Source organism: Gavialis gangeticus, unplaced genomic scaffold, assembly GCF_001723915.1.
Source record: "Gavialis gangeticus isolate Ggan-Ray unplaced genomic scaffold, GavGan_comp1, whole genome shotgun sequence".
Taxonomy (NCBI): Eukaryota; Metazoa; Chordata; order Crocodylia; family Gavialidae; genus Gavialis; species Gavialis gangeticus.
Genome location: NW_017729022.1, coordinates 173268645 through 173287484, shown reverse-complemented (window position 1 = coordinate 173287484; position 18840 = coordinate 173268645). Strand labels below are relative to the sequence as shown.

Below are 18840 nucleotides of genomic sequence, written 5' to 3'. Positions count from 1 at the left end.
GTTTTTACTTTGAACTTAAACTGAATAATACAACCCGAGGCCCCCTAGAATATTAATACAGTTTCTAGTTATTTTAACTGGATAAAAATGTGTGTTGTTTTATATGTGATGATGCACCGCACCATCTGCACCTCCTTTTCAAAATTTAGATCTGCACATGTTCACTTTATTTGGCACCAGTGAGGCCTCACTTGGAATACTCTGTCCAGTTTTGGGCACCACATTTCAAGAAAGATGTGGATGAGATCGAAAGAGTCCAGCAGAAAGCAAGAAAAATAATGAAGGTCTAGGCAACATGACTAAAAAGCCAAGGTTGGAAGAACTGAGTGATTTAGTTTGGAGAAGAGAAGACTGAGGAGAGACTTGATAGCAGCCTTCAAATACCTGAAGGTAATTATAAAAAGGAAGGTGATAGACTATTTTCTGTGATGGCAGGGGATGGGACAAGGAAAACCAGCCTTAAATTTCAATAAGGGAAATGTAGGCTGGATATAAAAAAAATATTTCTGGCTGTGAGGATGGTTAAGCACTGGAACAGATTCCCTAGAGAGGTTGTGGAATCTCCATCCTTAAATGTGTTTGAGTAGGACAGACAAACATTTGGATGAGATATTTTAAAAAGCAATGATTCTGCCTTGAGCAGGTGCTGGACTAAATGACCTCCTTTCATTCCTTTCAGTCCTGTTTTTCTGTGGTTTTATGGATTTAGCTAGGTTGATTTTTGGAACCAGATGGAAGAATAGGTAAAGTATTTTCTGAACTAGCTCTGTGATCCATTCTGTTGATCTTCCCCAAGTTAGCCAGTCATCTATGTGTGGGTATGACTGAACTCCCTGACAATGAAAGTAACTCCTCATAGGCACTTCATGAAAACTCGAGGTCAAATAGGATGATTTGAAACTGACAGTAATTTTTCTCGAGTATTGGTTGTACTACCCCTTAGAAATAAGCATTTTGTAAATTGAGGGTATAAAATTGGTATTAGTGATTTAATGAAGGCATAATGGAAATGAGAATTATCAGATGAAATCTTAGGTGACTTAAGTATATGTTGAAACATATGATAGCTAAATGGGTGTCTTTCCTCTCTCTTCTCAAATAAGGAAGCTGGAGAAGTAAGATCCCTTTCTCTGAATTCTGAAGAACTCTATTGTACCGAGTCCAATTAGAAAGTTCCTATCTTGCTGTATGAGGTTTTTGAGAGTGGTTGGTTTCTGAAAAGGAACTACATTGGGAGGTGATGTAGAGGTAGATGACACTGCCCTCTTGAATGACCTGCAAGACCCATAGGTTTGTTGTAATCCAAGCCCATGCCTCCTTGAAAAAAGAAAAGTGGGCATAGGATTGTGAGAGGATCTCTAATAAACTGTTCCAGTATGCATGACCATCTCAAAACAATTATTTTTCTGAACCTGTGCAGGCTAGGAAGTGGCAGTAAAGGATGAAGCTGATTTTCTCTTCTGAAACTTAGAGTTTCTGGATTTTTATAATGCATCTTGAAGTATGAAAGAGGAGTCTACTGCAAACTTTATTTAGAAGAAAACTGTAGTCCATCAGGGTTTTTTTTTTTAAAATGACATTTTTATGCTGACAACCACAAATATTTCCTAATATAAATCCATGTGACTACTAGCCATAAGACCTGTATCAGATGCATCTAATGCTGCCTGCACAGATATCTTTGAAACCACATAATTCTCAAAATATAGAGATTTTAAACATCTTCTCTAAACTACATTGAAAACATGTCTGTGAAATCTAGTATTGTTCCATTCCAGGTAATTGTGCTTTGTCACTATTACTTAATAGTTAGTGATCCTAATGTACAAAGAAGTTGAAAAATAATCTTTATTATTGGTCATTTTTTCCCTTTTCTGAGTGATTTGGGGATATGTTTAGATTTCTCATTGAGAGTAGAGACCACCAATGATGATAGACTGGGCTGAATAAAAATATTCAAGTCCTTTGATAAGGAAACAATATTTCTGATCTTGTTCTTTTCAGGTCAGAGAAATGGAAATTGGCATGGCCCACAAGTCTTCTGCAGATTCCAAAATCCCTCCATTAATGAGAAAGGACACCTTACTGGTTGGAGGAAAACTAAAAACTTTGATGTTTTCTCTGACTCTAAATGGTCCAAAAGGATTTTTCTTAGGCACTGGGGTACCAAGTGTGAGGATGTGTCTGCCTGCAGCTGAAATACCCAAATTAGTACCATAAGTCAGTGCTGCATAGGTCAACACTGTGTGATGACACTTGCTTTGGTGCTGGATAAGTTTACACTGAAGATTTACATATGGACAGAATTGTTGATTTAGTGGAAGGCAAGGAGTTCTGCATTTCTGGTGCTGACACAAAAGAATGATGTGGTATTGATTTCAATAGTGCTAACCAATCTCTCCTTGAATGCGTCTCCTGTCATTGCTCACTCATTAATTGCAAGGGGGGACTGGTGCCGGGGTGGCTGGCTAACAGTTGTGTTCCCCTTTCTTGCAGGGTGTGGGAGCAGCTGCCATGATTGCAATTTACGTGACTTCCTTGAGGGATCTGCAAATTTGTAGGAAACAGTTTTTTCCTAGACTATAAAGTCACTTATCATATCAGTCAGTCAAAAGGATTATCCCTCCAACCAGAGGAAATTACTTAAAGCCTGGCAATACAGGCTGTCATATAAGACTGAATCTTGATAACGGCTTTTCTACCTAAGCTAATTTTTAACAACCTTCATTCATTTTTTTTTGCCAATGGGCAAAAAAAATCAATTGTAAAAAATATAGTAATTGAGGGACACAGCAGTAACAGAATGTCCCGAAGTAGATGCATAACCTGATTTGTTTCAATGCTGTGCCAATGTCTGGAAACAAAAAGATCTGAATGGCAACTGGAGTTCCTTATGCCCTTGAGAGGAGAATGTTACAGTGTGCACAGCACATATGCAGCTGCTAACATAGTCTGTCAGTGAGAACTTCTCGGATTTCTGTACAGAGAGTGAATGTGCAGCATGAATAAGACCACATGTACAGAAGAAGAATTTAGTCGTTCTTCTCCAAAAAAGTGCAACCCCCTGCCACTTGAGCCAATGGAGAATCTCAATTTGTTTTTATTAGCATAGCCCATTCACAGCACTATAGGTACCCAGCAGCATGTAAGGTGGATCTGAAATACTTTATAGATTTATGTGAAAGGTTCAGCTTAAAAGTAAGACATACTGATGTCTGTGTGAATCCTGAAAATGATTCCCTTCTTCTCATCACCAGGCTTCCTTCACTTTAATTTTACAGTCTTTAGTAGACAAGAGCGATAGCTCTCATCGTTCCTTGTCTATAATTGTTTAATGATGTTCTTCTGGCCCACAACCCTATGTGACATCTATGGATGGAAAGCACAAGCATTGTTGCCATTATACCTGTCTCTTGTCTTGCTCCATCCCCTGTAATCTATTGGAGCAGTTTGGAGGTTAGTTGTATTTGAGGATCTTCGGACTCAGTTCAGGGAGACTATGCATAAAATTAAAAAGCTAAGCAGTCCTAATCACTTCAGTAGGACTACTCAAGTACTTAAGTCTTGGTCTAAACTAAACCAGTTATGGATGTGAACTTTTACTGATACTTATACAATTGTACTTGGAAAAAAGCCCCAGCATGGTTGCAGTTATACTGCTATAAAAGATGCTGTAAACTAGCTTATTCTTCTTACTGGGTGCATCTACACATGCATTTGATTCAGGATCAGTTTACTTGTGAGTAAACTATGGCTGCAAACTGCTTCCTCTTTCTGGGGCCCTGTAATGGGCCCCTGCCACCACCACGGGGAGCTCTAGGCTCCCCCTGGGTACTAGCTCAGAAGCTGGCAGGGAACACCTGGCCTGGACATTACACATTGCCCCTGAGGGCTGCCTGCTACTGGAGTGGGAACAATGTCCCCCTGCCCTGGCAGCAGGGAGCTCCTGGACCTGTCTCCCCCATCAGAGGCAGGGGACTTGGAAAGAGCTGCAGGGAAGCTCACTGCTAGCTGCCCCACCAGCAGATAGGGGCAGGGGGCCAGAACCTACCCCAGCCCTTCAGCTCTTTTCAAGCCCCACACCTTGATCACCCAATGGGGGCAAGGAGCTGGGATCTGCCCCTGCTTGGGACAGTTCCCAGTCCCTGCCCCACACATGTGGCGGAGGCTGGGGAGCTTGCTCCATGCCCAGCTAGGTGCTTGAGGAGCCAAGTAGGGAACCAGCTCCCCAGCCTGTTCCCCATCCAGCTCCACGCTCATGGAGCTGGGTGGGAAACACGCTCCCTAGCCCCCACCAGCAGGGAGCTTCTAGTACCAGCGCCACACCATGGGGCCTGTGCTGGGAGACCCTTCTCTCCCAGTCTGAGCTCCATGGTCATGGAACTTGGGCTGAGAGACCCTTATCCCCCAGAGCCAGCTTCATGGTCATGGGGCTGGTGCTGGTGCTGGGAGACCAGTACCTCCCAGCACCAACCCCACTACTGTGAAGCTGGCACTGGGAGATAAGGATCTCCCAGCCCAACCACTCCCTGATCCTTATCTCCTAGCCCCGACTCCCTGATTGTGATCTCAGAGCAGAGGGCTTGAAGCTCCCTGCTGCCGGGCAGAGGGACATAGTTCCTACCCGGACTCTGATGGCGGAGCCTGCCTTGGCATCTCCCGGAGGTAAGGAGAAATCTCCCACTCCCTGGTGGAGGACTAACTGGGAGCAAATTTGCTATCAGTCAGTCGTCTACATGAGTGTTACTGCATCATTACTAATCAAAAGTAAATGTGCTACTTGCACTTGAAGATTTACTGCATAGTAAACATGTGTAAGTGTAGATGCACATGCTTACTTCGCGGTAAACTATGCTACTGAGCAGTTGTGTGTCTTGTGTAGACATGCCTGCTGTGCAGTAATACCATTAGTAGTATAAACTGCCTTTTTAGTTGTGATATGGTTAACGTGATATGACTGTGTGTCTACTCAAGTTCTAAGTATCTTGCCGAATAGGAGTCCTGTAAACTTCAGTCTCCTGGTGTGTAAAGTCACCACAAACCTCTTGATGAACTTACTTCTTTGCTAAGCAAAGTTTGGGATACATAACTCCTTACACAAGGATAAACTTTAAGTTTAAAGCAAAATAGAGCAAAAGAGTACTTTCCTACCTTGCTGTGATGATGCTGGCATGTAACAGGTGCTAAGTAAAGAATATAAATTATCACTGTTTAGGAAGAAGCTCCACTGTTGGGAATTTGACACAAGGGATTCACACAAAAGACTGAAAGGCTGCAGATGAGCGCTCATATATTGACATTCCTTCCACATAGATTCAGTCATCCACAAAAGATGAGGACTTTTATTAAACATATTTGAACCTAAGCAACAAAGATTATTTAGATCTCATCAGAACACATTCATACTTTGCTTCTTAAATGTGACAATAGCCTGCTAAGTTTAGTTTGATCATTAGCTAATGACAACTGAGAAAACACAACATTTTAGAAAGATTAATGTTTACACTTTTTAGATGTTAAAAAGAAAAAATATTTACCTTATAGTAACTGTGGCCCCTCAGGATAAGCTCTCCACAAGTATTCCAGTTCTCATATGCATGCACTCCATGCACATGAGACTCAAGTCATTTTTAACAGTATCTACCACCTATCTGTGTTTTTCATACACTCTGTATCCCTCGCTATTTTAAAGGAGGTATTGTAAGAGATTATCTAGGTCCTTTGCTTCCACTGAATTCAAATGGATGGGGTTCTATAGTGGGGAAAGAAATAAAAATTCATGTGAAGAATCATAATGGCTCTAGGGTAAGTAACCTTTCTTTCTTTGAGTGAATTTCTACAAGTATTCCACTCCAGTGCTTTACAGAAACTTATGCCACGGACTAGGTGTCTGGAATCCACTGGAATAATGACTAGAGGATAGTGTGCCCAATGCAGCATCAGACCTTGAGGTTTTTGCCAAGGATTCTTGCTGAATGAAAGTGAGAACCAAGCTTTAAGTAACAGCTTCACCAATCAACAAAATGGGAACACTTCTCAGAGATGTTTGGTTTCTGGCTATATCAACCCTAAGCTGTTAGGCAGATCAAAGTGGGGTGCTTTATAGCAAGTCTTAGTACAACCCAAGACTCATTTCAACAGCTTTTGAGCAGAAATAATCTGCTTCTTCATTCTATGGGCAAATAATAAAATGAAATCCAGAGAGTGGAGTTTAGCTGCTCTCGCTATAGAATGATGTTTTGGAAAGATGACAAATCAGGGAGTTACTTGATTAAAGTGAAAATCAAAAGACACTTTAGTAAGACCCTAATGTAAGGTCTGAGAATAACTGTATCTTTGTGGAATACTGTATGAGGAGACTGCACCATAAAAGCCTGACCATCTTCTAATTTTTTGGCCAATGTGATAATCATAATAGAATACTAACGGCTTGGAACAAGGGCCCATTAAACCTGTTAAGATAAATGCTGATGTTTTGAGATGTTGGAATCTCTCTGACCACCAGAAAGGTATTAATAAAATCCTTGTAGATTTAAGGCAGAAGACAGTGTTGGGGCTGTGCACTGCCCCCCACCTGTACCGCGGGGTTGGGGGTACTGGGTGTGAGTTGGTGTGGGAGCTAGTGGGAGCATGGGGCCCACACCAGTGTCCTGGGGCCAGTGCCAGCGGGGCCCAGAGCAGGGTGGCAGGAGCACGGGGTCCCAGCTGGCAGGGGCTCTATGGAGCTGGGCCAGCTCCCTGGTGGTGCAGCGCAGCCTGGCTCCACAAACCCCTGCTAGCCTGCACCCCGCTTTGGGCCCCACCAACGTGGGCCTGGGACATTGGTTCCAAGACATTGGGACATTGGTCCCAAGATGGTGACTAGGGGGTGGGGCACCTGTCAAGGGGCAGGGCTATCCATGTGATCCTTGACAGACTGCCAAAACTGGGTAAGCAGCCCTCTGCCCGAAATAATTGCCCACCCCTGCTGTAGGTTGTCTCCAAATAGGCACACTCATAGGGATACGAAGAATCAGGAATCCCTGAGCCTGAGGGAGATAAGTAATATTCTTCCTCCAAGAATGAGTAAATCTTTCATGTTATCTAGGAGGGCCAAAAAGGTTGTGGGTTTGTGGCAGCGACATGGCATCCAGTTTCTTGGGGCTGAAGAACAGTAGCAGAAAATCAGATGGATTTCATGATGCCGAGGCTGGAAACAGACATTTTCAGTGAAACCTGATCAGCTGTGCTGCAAGATAATGTGACACAGCTGATAACAATCCAGGGTCATCTATAGGTGCCCCAAGTTGCTGGGCTCTGACTTGGGGAGTGTCTGTAAGCAGGGGGAAAACCCCCCTCTATTGTATCCTAAAAGGAAAGAGTTAGGTGTTATAGAATCATGATAATAAAATATTTTCTTGGCTTAAAATATTCATTTAAAAAAAAAAGCATATTCAATGTTATCACACAATCTAATATACAGTAAAATTATTTTAGTGTTGGACAACTCAAAACTGAATGTGGATATAAGCAGACTAGCCAACTGCCTGTCAAGAATGAGGGAAGGGGGGTGTGGGTGGGGACAGAGGCCTGTGTCTGATTCCTCCTTCCCCCACACCTTTGAGGCTAGGCCTGCCCCCCTCCCCCTGCTGCCGTTGTGGGGCTGGGCTGGGCCCAGCAGCCCCCCTGTCCACTTCCATTCTGGGGCTGGACCTGCCCCCCCACCATTGCAGAGCCAGGCCTGGTGCCCCCCCTCCCTGCCTGCTGCCATTCTGGGGCCAGGCCGGGCTGCGCCCAGCTCGCCTCCCCCACCCTCTCCACCACCATTGCAGGGCTGGGCTGGGCTTGACCCCGTTCGCCTCCCCCCACCCTGCCCATCGCTGTTTTGGGTCCAGGCCCAACCCCCACCCACCCTGCTCCTTCCCCTCTGTCCCCGCTGTCATGGTGGCATCAGGGCCTGCTCTTCCCCTCCACCACAGCAGGCCTGGGCCCATTCCCCCCCTCCCTTGTGCCACTGCTGTGGGTACAACATTGTTCTTTACTCCCCTTGTGCCACGGTCACTGGCTGTAGCCTTGGCCCCCCCAGCTATCCCTGCTGTCATGGCAGCAGTCCACCACAGCACTGCCACCACCTGCAGGCCGAATGCTCTGAGAGCACTCTGATTGGCTGGCGAGTCAGCCAATCAGAGTGCGAATAAAGCATTATAGACAGACAGACAAATAGATTACACCTTTTATAATATTAGAATTAGTCAAAGTTTGCTCTCCAAACCATGGGAAACACTCAAATAATGTTTTAAATATATGTTTGTCACTTCAGCTCTTTCTTTAAGACAGGGGTGTCAATCTCATCCCATCCCTTGATCCAGAATATGGAGCTCCTCATAGGACAGATCTGAGAGGCAAGTGGTGGTGGAGGCAGCAATGGTGGAGAAGGAGCTGGCACTTCAGGGGATGGGGGAAGTGGCTGGAGGCTGAGCAAGGCTGTATTGACACAACCCTTGCTTGTCCCCCTGCTGCTGAGGGCCATGTCTAACAGAGCCATGGAGCTCCAAAGTCTGCATCAGCCACCCCACCCCCATTTTCTTGCTAGCTATTTTGGATCTGTTTTACATTAAACTTACGAGGTCCCCTTGACTTTAGTGAAGTTGTGTATATGTTTAACATACACATCCATATACGTATAGCATATAAATGTTGCTGAGGGGAATAGTTGAGGCATAACTTATGCTGTTTACTTTCTGAGGCACATTTGCATCACTTACCTTTATCTTCAGACTCTGATTGTGTGGCAAATATCATAGATAATGTGTGAGAATAGAGGAAGGTTTTCCATTCATTTTCAGGTAGGAATCCAAGTTCATCATGGACTTGATTTTCACCATAGTTACTTTGCATGATTGTAGCACAGAGCAGAAAAGAGAAGCAAAGTTGGTCTTCAGTGAAGAGGGCAGAAGAAACTATCTGTGGAGGGGAAAATGTTCCAATACAGATACAGAAATAAGCTTAGAAAGTACAAAAAACATTAAAACATTTCTTATAGCATTGTAAAAGGTTTATGTGTAACTAGATTTACTGTGACCTCTCACCTTATAAACATTACTTGTCAACAGGTCAATTATATCTTTAAGATGTCTGTTAAAGTTGTCTTTCTCATCCTCACATTTTTCACAGTCCTTCTGAATGAACTCCCTTCCGCTTAGCCTACTAGGGGCTTGTACTGTTCCAGATACAGAAGAAGTTGAATCTGACATTGAAATTTGCCTCTGAAGTTTATTTACAGACTCCATAGATTCTACAAAGATTTTATGGAACCATTCCAGTGAAAACTGATACATATAGTTGATTTTAACAAGATCTGCTACCACAAAGTAGAGTACAGCACCTCGAGCTGCAACAGGGAGATAGCTTTTGCGTGCTTTTTCAGTGGTGGCCTCTGTTTTTGCTGATGCTTCAATGCGTTCAGAGATCTCTTTTGAAGTAACTTTTGTTCTTTCTAAGTTGTCAAGGAGGTCTTGGTCATCTAGTATGTGCCCTAAAATCAACATTTTATTTATAATGAAAATTGATGATACAAAGGAAGATGCATGTCATTTAAAAATAATCGAGCTAGTTTCATGGAACTAACTTCATAAGGCTTATCTGTGGTCAGATCTTCAGTAAAAATTTAGCTTCAAGATGTATGCTAATATCAAAACTACTTCATATTTGTTATCATATTTTCTTGGCTGCAACTCGCACCTTTCCCCCAAGAATCAGCTTCCCAAAACTGGGGTACATGTATTAAGCAGGGAATCAGTCTTTTTTGATTCCTGCTCCATAGTGAAGCAGCTATAGCATTACTATTCAGGCAACTGTGGGAGTCAGTTGACTTAGTGGTTCATCGTTCTTCACTCCAGAGGGTTTAACAACTGTCTCTCCTTTTAAATGGTCTTGTTGTTCCACTAATCAAGCTAATAATTATTAGGATAATTTTGCTGTTTGCTAGCTTTTCCTTATCTCTACCCTTTTATTTCATAGTCCTGGAGACTCTTCAGCTCTTTTCAAAATCATAGCTCCAACCCTGGAAACCAGTCTTCAGCAGCAGCAAGGGTTTCAGCTTTAGTTAAGCAGAAAAGGGAAGGTAAATCAGATGAAGATTAGGCTCTGTGCCTGTTCTGTGCAGTCATAGCTCTGGAAATTTTTTTTTTCATTCTGCCTTTCAAAAACAAGGTGTATATAATATCCTGGCATGCAAGTATGTGAGAAAATATGGTACTTGTATTTTAGAAGATTAAAATATACTTGTATTTTTATATGGAGTTTACATTTCTACCTTGAATTTGAATCTGTTTGTATTACGCAAATACTTATAATTCAGATTTTTCTCCATGCTGTAGATCAATTCTAATCCAGGGTTGTCAAAGATGCAGCTTGCAGGGCTGCTCTATGGGCCCAGTTGAGTCTGCAGACCAGCCCTGCACTCCTCATTCAGGCCGTGGGGCAGCATGAGTTCAGTACCCCTGTTCTAATCAATCTGAATTATTATACAAAACATGCAGTAAAAATCATCTATATCACTATACTAAAAGAAAGCTCATATGATTATATATAATATTTTTTCTAAATTTTCTTTAAGCAGACGTACATGCTTTCTTTAAACTTTTTGTTTACCTTCTGCTTTCTGTAGCAGTGTCAGAGACTTTTGTTCCAAGTCTCGCAGCATGACTAGGTCAGCAGAGATACTCTCAAATAACTGATAATGTTGTTGCTCTAACTGGGGTGTCTCATGAATTACTACAGTAGACAAGAGATGGTCTTGCAAGCTTTGGAATGTTACAGTGAAGTTGATCATTGTGACCAGGTTACAAACTGCTGGGAGGAAATGGGGGTTGGCTTTTTGTGTTGTCATGTATAATCTGAAAAACATGTTAAGTGTTAAAGGAATATGCAGTAATGCAGCAAATCAAAATCTTTCTCAAAATATACATTTTATTGTTTTGAAATTCAGGTAGGAGATTACACTCATTAGGCAAGGTAAGGAGAATGACTATACTTTGCATGGAATTCTATTTCTTCCTGGTCATTACTAGGGCTAAAACATGGGAAGCCCCTCTTCCATTTTGTTGCCTGTGCATGCACTTAGTCATGTGCATAGTCGTTGTCTGTGTGTCCAGGCAGTCTCATCCAGGAACAGAATGGCTATTCATGTGCAAGTCCAAAAACACCATATAGGTGTAAAAAAAATGGCTACTTAGATGACCAAGAAGAGAATTCCATCCTTTGCCTGTTCTATGAATGAATTAACTTATGACTTCACTCCATCTCATGTAATGTATGTCTGTGTAGGGAGACCAGATATTCCATTTTCACTGGGACATTCCTGTTTTTAACACCTGTCCTAGGCATCATTTGAACAGGCTTGTTCAAATGAATGCTTTCATCCAGTTTTCAAAATCTCTGGAAACTTCCCAGGGCATGCTCTGACATGTATTTGAAGTAATTCAAGTTCCTCTAAAATCAGAATTGCTTCAAAACCAAGAACAATTCCAGTGTACAGGTACTCCCTCACTCACTTCCACTTCAACATACTGCAGCAGCACTCTCTAGCGCTCCTACCTCCCTCCTGCTCTCCTTTTCTCGTTTGCTCCACAAGACTTTTCAGGCTGTCCTGTTTTGAGACTCAGGAAATATGGTGACCCTATGTCTAGGACACCCATTGACAGGATTGAGACATTTTTTTTCTGGTAGCACTGGCTATCCTTTTTCATTACTACCATGTTAATGCCCCTCACTCCTGGAATTTTTGCTGGAGGCTTCAGGAGTAAGTCCTGTCTTTTAGCGCTGGTCACTGGAACAGGTCTTCCAATATGCAGAAACCCTCCAGCAAATGACTGTTAGCATTAAAACAATGACTTGGTAGCATATATCAATCAATTTGTAAGTTTAACTCTCCATTTTAAAGGACAAAAATCAAATTTGTATTTTAGTCATTTACCAGACTACTAGGTTGGGTTGAATGAGGAGAGACATTGCTAACAGAAAGAAAATGATCAGATAAGAAATTTCTTGACCTGTTGCAAAGCTTCTCTGCTGTTATAAATAAATTTATCAGATATGAAATGCCTCATTCTGTTGAACAGTTTCTCTCCTCATTTATCTCTAATGGGAAATAGTGAGAAGTCAATAACAGAAGCAAAGAGGCTGCCATGAGATCCTTTTAAGGGTGTTGCAGGGTGTCAGACAATATTAGCACTGTTGGGTGTGTAAGCACTAAGTACCTACACATGATTAATTATATTTACCAACAGTTATATACCAAACAGGTTCCACAGTGTCAAAAACATTCTGATCTGTTGTAGTCTTTCTGAGTTTTTTGCAACAGATGTTATTCTTCCATAGTCAAAAATAAGTGAAAACTAAGGGTTAGTATTTTCTGAGGAGTGCTTTGAGCCTAAAAAGTTTGAGAACCATTGATCTAAACTTTCCTTGGGAAGTCTAGCAAATACTGCAGTAAGGAAATCCCTTGGCTGAGTTGTGCATCTTAACCCTTGCTAGAAGAGGGTCCAAATAAAGGATAACAAATATCTCTTGCTATCTACTCATGACTTAAATGGGTGTCAAAGTTGTGCCTTATGACAGTATTTCTGGAGTTTTCTCAGTTTGTTTTTTCAGATTATCTACATAAAATATTTATTATATATTTTTAAGTTGTTACATACTTAAAGTTCTGGAAATGCCAGAATTGTAATTGTCCATGTAACCTTACTTTGCCCCTATGTTAATATGCCTCATAATATAGTCTTTCATTAAACGATCAGGTCCTATTCAGATTTCTGCCTTATTCAGTTCACAGGATGGTCTGTACTCTGGGAATCAATAAGGGGTATTTAACGAAGGAAGCTGCTCTCTGCTGCATCTGTTGCAGAAATTTGAATGTTTGTAATAGGGAAGGCACAATACCATGCAATAACTAATATATAATTGTATAATTAAAAAAATAAATCATCATGTATATGCACAATAAGATAATTAAGGTTGCCCAGGCAACACTAATAGTAGCATTCCTAAACTTTTTACATTGCAACTTTAGCATTCTTCTAATACAGCTTTTCTGTATGCAAGCACAGGTAGAACTGATAATAAGTTATTATTTCCTACCTTCTGGTGCCTGTTATTCTCCAAATGTAGGCCTCTTATAATATGTAATATATAGTTCAATCTAATAAGTTAGTAGCTAGACAAATGCTGCTATTGAGGACAGTTACCTGAAGTTGTGGTTGTATTCAATTTCAGAACCTGCAATTCTGATGTAATCTTTACCTACTTTGGTGTAGACTTCCTTTTTTAAGACTGGCTCCAAACTTGAATCCAATGTTTCAGCAAGATCCTAAAATCAATTAATATGTTGTCCATGTTGCAATAGTTATGGTACTTAATATGCCTAAAGAATCTCTAGTTTAAAATAGACTTCTAGAGTTTTATTGTTGAATTTAATTGATGGAAATTCACTTTTAAAAAGAAGTAATGCAGTCACTGTTTTATTCTAGTGGAAAAAAATATCCAGAATTAATGGGTACCATACAAGTGCTCCAACCTGTTCCAATTAGAACAGAGGCAGGCAATTATTTTGGGCAGAGGGCCGCTTACTAAGTTTCAGCCAGCCATTGAGGGCCGCATGACAGGCAGCCCAGGGCAGATTAATATTCATTTTCTAAATTTTTTAGGGGCCCCGTGGGCTGGATAGAAGCTGCATCTGGCCCCCAGGCCGCATCTTGCCCACCCCTGGATTAGAACATGTCAGAGCTGACTCAATTAAATGCGTCTGTTAGACCGTTCTAATTAGAATGCTTCAGCATGCTGCAGCATCACATGTATTCTGTGTCCTGCATTTCAAAATGGCAGTGGGAGTGCTTTAACTAAAACTACTTGAACGAGCTTTAAAATACTCCTGTGGCCATTTTGAAACATGGGACGCTGAATACATGTGATGCTGTGGTGTTTTAATTACAGCAGCTGTCTGGGAGCTACTCTAATTAAAACACACACTGCCCACCTCCGAGTATGTGTATAGAGACCCAATAACTCTAGGAATAACAGTATTTACAATGGTGTGACAATAACAGGAAGCCCTTTTATTCGAAGATCTTTTGTAAAAATGTTTATAACTTTTTTTTTTTAAACAAAAATATTTTTGTGGGCTGGAATCTTTTATTCTCATTCTTACCACAAAGGAGCATACTGGAAAGATCAGTAACGTTGTGAGTTAACCAAATGAGACCTTTTGTCAATTAACAAATAATTTGTGGTAAGATAAGTTGAGCCAAGTTTATTTTTATAACTTCAAGACAGCTATGGCTCTAGTCTCAAAGAAAGCAAGGGCATTTAAAATGTTTGAAAAAACCTGACATTGGAAATAATTAGGGACTTAATCAGATGCCCAAGATTTGTGTGGCAGGGATCTTCTCCAAGTAGCTGTTCCCACCAAATTCAGGTAGGGCTGGTGGGATAAGCTAGGTATCAGCAGCAACAAGAGCTCCTGGGGATAAGGATCCAAGCAATGAAAGGGGACAAACATAATTTGGCCAAGGAAAGGCCCATTGTCACCCTACTGTTCTTTCAAAAATTCTCCTGGAACTTCCCATATGCCCTGTCCCTACCTACCTGGGAACTAACAAAGGAACATAGGCAATGGCTATCTGCAGAAACCCTATTAGAAAGACTCCTTTGGTGTCCAATGCTGGGGAGTTGGAGTAGGGTGAAGTGGGGTGTTTGGGACCCAGAGCCACTGGATAATTTCAGGTCTTCTGAGAAGAAGTTTTCTTCTGATTCACTAGAAATTCATATGGCTGACTGATGGTTTCATGTATGCAAATTTTATCCATTACCTATCAGTGCCTCTGGTCTAATTTATGACACAAGTTTTATCTCAAAGTAACTGCACTGACATGGGTGATGTTGCTTCAGATTTATACTATCATGTGGGAGAAGAGAATCAAAGTTCTAAGGTTTTAGACTGGTATTATTTATTAAATTTAAATCAAGAATATTAAAGCAAATAAAGCTACAAACTGTCTGATCTTCCATCACTTTCCTATTCTTATATTTTGGGTGATTATTTAAACTCCCTTTATTCTTATAAGAACTTCATATTTCTAATTTTTCCTTTTGTTCTTCACATAGAACTCATCAGACATTAAAGCCAAGCTACCTTAAGTAAAACAGATTCTCCAACTCGCACTGCATTTTCAAGAATTCTTAAGTAACTGGAATCCGAAGCATGAATTTGTCGCAACTTGCCCCCTGCCATTTGACATATCCATTTACAAGCCTGTTTTTGTGGATCGATTAGTAAAGGCCATCGCCACCCATTCTTGACAAGAATAGCATTTTCAGTGGAGTACTGGTCCTGCGGTAAACCTTCATTTTGCCATTTTCTGACCTAGAAGAGTTTTGAGTTTCCATGTTTATTTTTGACAATCCTTATTATTCTATGAATAAATTAGTCACAAATAACTAGGCATAAAGATTTAAATCAAGGAAACATAATAATCGTAAACAACTTCATTAAAGTACTTGGCCCTTTGAATTTTACCCTCACTTGGAATCAGGTTGAGTTCTCAAAAGGGAAAGCTATCAATCACCTGAAAAATCTTGTAATGTGTTTAGTGTAAGAAATCAAGAACAAAACAAACTACTTCTCTTACTCTCTTATTCACTGCCCATATTAGTACCTCATTCTTTTCTGTCATAGCTGCTATTAGAGAATAATTTGGTGACATGGGAATCATGTTCTCATTACACAATCTCAGACATTCATTCACTAGCTGCTGACGATATTCTGAAGTTAACACTCCACTGTAGACTAGGGATGCTGCTGAAATAAGGGCATCACCCATGATACCATGTAGCTTTTGGTCTAAATTATTAACTGCTTTCTTCCATCGCTCCTAACACACACAAATAAAAAAAGATTATTACAAAAAAAACCCAACAAAACCCACACACAACTAAATTATTTTAAATTTATGTTAATATGTACCATTTAATTACTATCAAAGTTTACATATTTCAACTAAGCAAAATAGGAACTGTAATAGGGTCTGTATCTAGTTATCAGCCCACATCACAAAAATATAAAAAAGTAAAAAAAACTCATGAGACTAAAATCTTGTATGTTCTGAGACCAAAAAGTAAGCCAATAATACCATCTCATTCTCCAAAGCAGTGCTTAATACAGATGCCCTATTCAGACGCTGAGTTGCTAGTTCTTTTCGAGTTGCTAGCATTGCTTTCTGAGCTGCACTCTCTTCATATCTTGCCTCTAAATTCCGCTGATGTTCTTCAATCTAAAAAACAATTAGCAGAATACGGATCAAAAATGTTTTTGTATAGTTTGGCTAATGATTTTTGCTTGCCTGATTTCATCAGACAAATTTATCTGAATCATGAGAACATCTAGCAAGATCTTGTAGAAGATTAAATAGTTGGTCTTATTACAGATGGCTGGTCAGTTGGTCAGGAATTTTTCAAAGAAAGTTTCTTTCACTAGAAAAGTGCCAATTTCTCAAGACTGATTTTACAGGAAGGGTCAATTTCAACACATTTCTTAATCTATAACCTGGAAAAAAGTTTTGAAATTATTAAAGCATCATATTTTGATATTTAGAAACAAAAAATAATTTTTATTAGGTCAAAATGACTTTTCATTATGAACTTAAAGCTGATTATAGTAAAAAGAAATAAAAAGAACAAAATCAAAATTAAATATTTAAGAAATATGGAAATGAAATGTTCTGACTGACGTAAACTGAATTTTTTTGGGATTATTGATAAATAAATATTTGATATTTTTGTTTTTCATCCTACTTTGTAAAGGGGAAGCTTTTAGAATATTAAAAAATTTCTCAGAACAGGTAAAAGCTTTCCTGCTGAGTTCCTGCACTTAGATTTTAACAATAGTTTTTTTCCATGCTGTGTTGCTCTAAAACAGGTGTGGCCAGCCCTCAACATGCATGCCACAAGTGGGACATGTGACACATCAGGGAGGGGGCAGGCAGCACAGTGAAAGATAGGGCAGGGGGCAGAGCAGCAGATTAGACAGGGTTAGGGGTTTGAAGTGGCACTGTCAGGTGCAGGACTTTCAGTTCTGGTTGCCTGTATGGCACAGCTGGGACCAAGAGCCCTGTCAGGCATGGGACTCAGTTCTGGCTGTGTCCCACAGGCTGCTGGGACCAAGTGCCCCATCAGTTGTTGGCCTCTCAGTTTCCACTGCTGCAAATTGTCAGCTGTGGGGGGTGAATGGAGTGTCCCATGGCTGGAGATCACAATGTCTGAGGGATTGCAGCAGCTGCAGTCTCCCAGTGGCAGACTGCCTACACATGCAAATTAAAGGTGGATAAAACCAGCTATAAAGTTATTATGCATTTTCAAGCAATAACTTTATAGCTTATGAAACAGGGAACCCTTACACTGTTATGGAAAAGCAGAATGGCCTCTTTAAGGGAAGGGGTTTTGTGAATTGTACAAAGGCATTTGGCTAGGCTGGGGTTAATAAGCAGCCTTGCCAGTAGGTCAGCTGATAGGGGACATGACCAGAAGGTGGCAGGGCTCTGCGCATATAAGCAAGAGGCAGGCAATTATTTTGGCTGGAGGGCCACTTAACAAGTTTTGGTGAGCTGTTGAGGGCATCAAGGGTAGCCCTGCCCCTTGACTGGTGCCCTGCTCCCTGATCGCCATCTTGGAACCAGCTGTCCTGTCCCCTAACCCTTGAACTTTGCCACTGGAAGTCCCTCCCCTTGCCCCCAGAAGTATTCCTTTTGGCTAGAGGGGTTGCCATCTTGGAACCAGAAAAAAAACAAATTATATTTAAAAAAAAAAAAAAAATCAACCAACATACATTAATTTGATTACAAAAAATATTTTTGTCTTGATATATATGCGTTTTGTTTAGTGTACATTAGGGTCGTGCTAAACGGGCCATATTTAATTTGGCTTTGGCCAAAATCGGGGACAGTGATTTGATGAATTGATTCAGATCACTGCCCCCGATTCAATTTGACCAAATCCAAATTTGAAGATTCAATACTGATTCGGAGAATCAGCCATTCAGCCATAAACAGCTTTAAATATTTTTTCTACATACCTCAAGGTGCCAGGCACAGCTCATGAATGCTGCAATGCTGGAGTGGATGGAATGTCCCACAGGAGTGTGGGGGGGCCCCTGCATGCTTGGTGGTGAAACCAGAAGTGGACCGGAAGTACTTCTGGTCCACTTCCAGGTCCCCCAGGGAGCATGCAGGGGGCCCCCCTGTGCCTGCCTGGCTTGGTGATTGGCTGCAGGGGGACCCCAGGTGCCCCCCCAGGCCCAGGAGGCACCAGTTGCCGAACTGGGGGAGGCAGCATGCTTGCCGGTGGATCCAGAAGTGGACTGAAAGTGCTTCTGGTCCACTTCCGGGTCTGCTGCCAAGTGCACAGGGGAGCCTCCATCTGCCCCAGCATCACAGCATCGATGAGCTGCCTGGTACCTTGAGGTGTGTAGAAAAATCATTTAAAGCTGTGTTAATGTCTGAATTGCTGAATCTTTCCAAATCTCTCCAAATCATTTCGGAGAGTTCCAATTTAATTCAGAGAGATTAAAGGGTCTCCTGATTTAAATTCAGATTTGGAGGTTTGGCCACAGAATTGAGCTGAATCTCCACTGAATTGAATCAGAGACCAAAGTTTTGCACAGCCCTAGTGTACATAGAGATGACTGCATAATAGCTTAAAATGAAATTTTTTTTATGTTGTAGGGAGGGGGGTGTATGGAGGGGTATAGGTGGGTGGGCACAGGGTTTGTGGGGGCCTGTGGGGGTGTGTGTGGAGTTTGTGTGGGGGGGG

General features: G+C 41.3%; 1 protein-coding gene across 1 annotated transcript in view; it reads right to left on the bottom strand.

Moving 5' to 3' along the window:
- DNAH14 (dynein axonemal heavy chain 14) overlaps positions 1 to 18840 on the bottom strand; it is a 333831-nt gene that overhangs the window by 65043 nt on the left and 249948 nt on the right. The window contains exons 49-56 of the mRNA XM_019515912.1: positions 16167 to 16307; positions 15693 to 15908; positions 15170 to 15400; positions 13227 to 13348; positions 10633 to 10877; positions 9069 to 9514; positions 8745 to 8943; positions 5152 to 5361 (exon numbers count right to left, since the gene is read on the bottom strand). Of these exons, the coding sequence (XP_019371457.1) occupies positions 5152 to 5361; positions 8745 to 8943; positions 9069 to 9514; positions 10633 to 10877; positions 13227 to 13348; positions 15170 to 15400; positions 15693 to 15908; positions 16167 to 16307 (1810 nt within the window). The remainder of the gene's footprint in view (positions 1 to 5151; positions 5362 to 8744; positions 8944 to 9068; positions 9515 to 10632; positions 10878 to 13226; positions 13349 to 15169; positions 15401 to 15692; positions 15909 to 16166; positions 16308 to 18840) is intronic.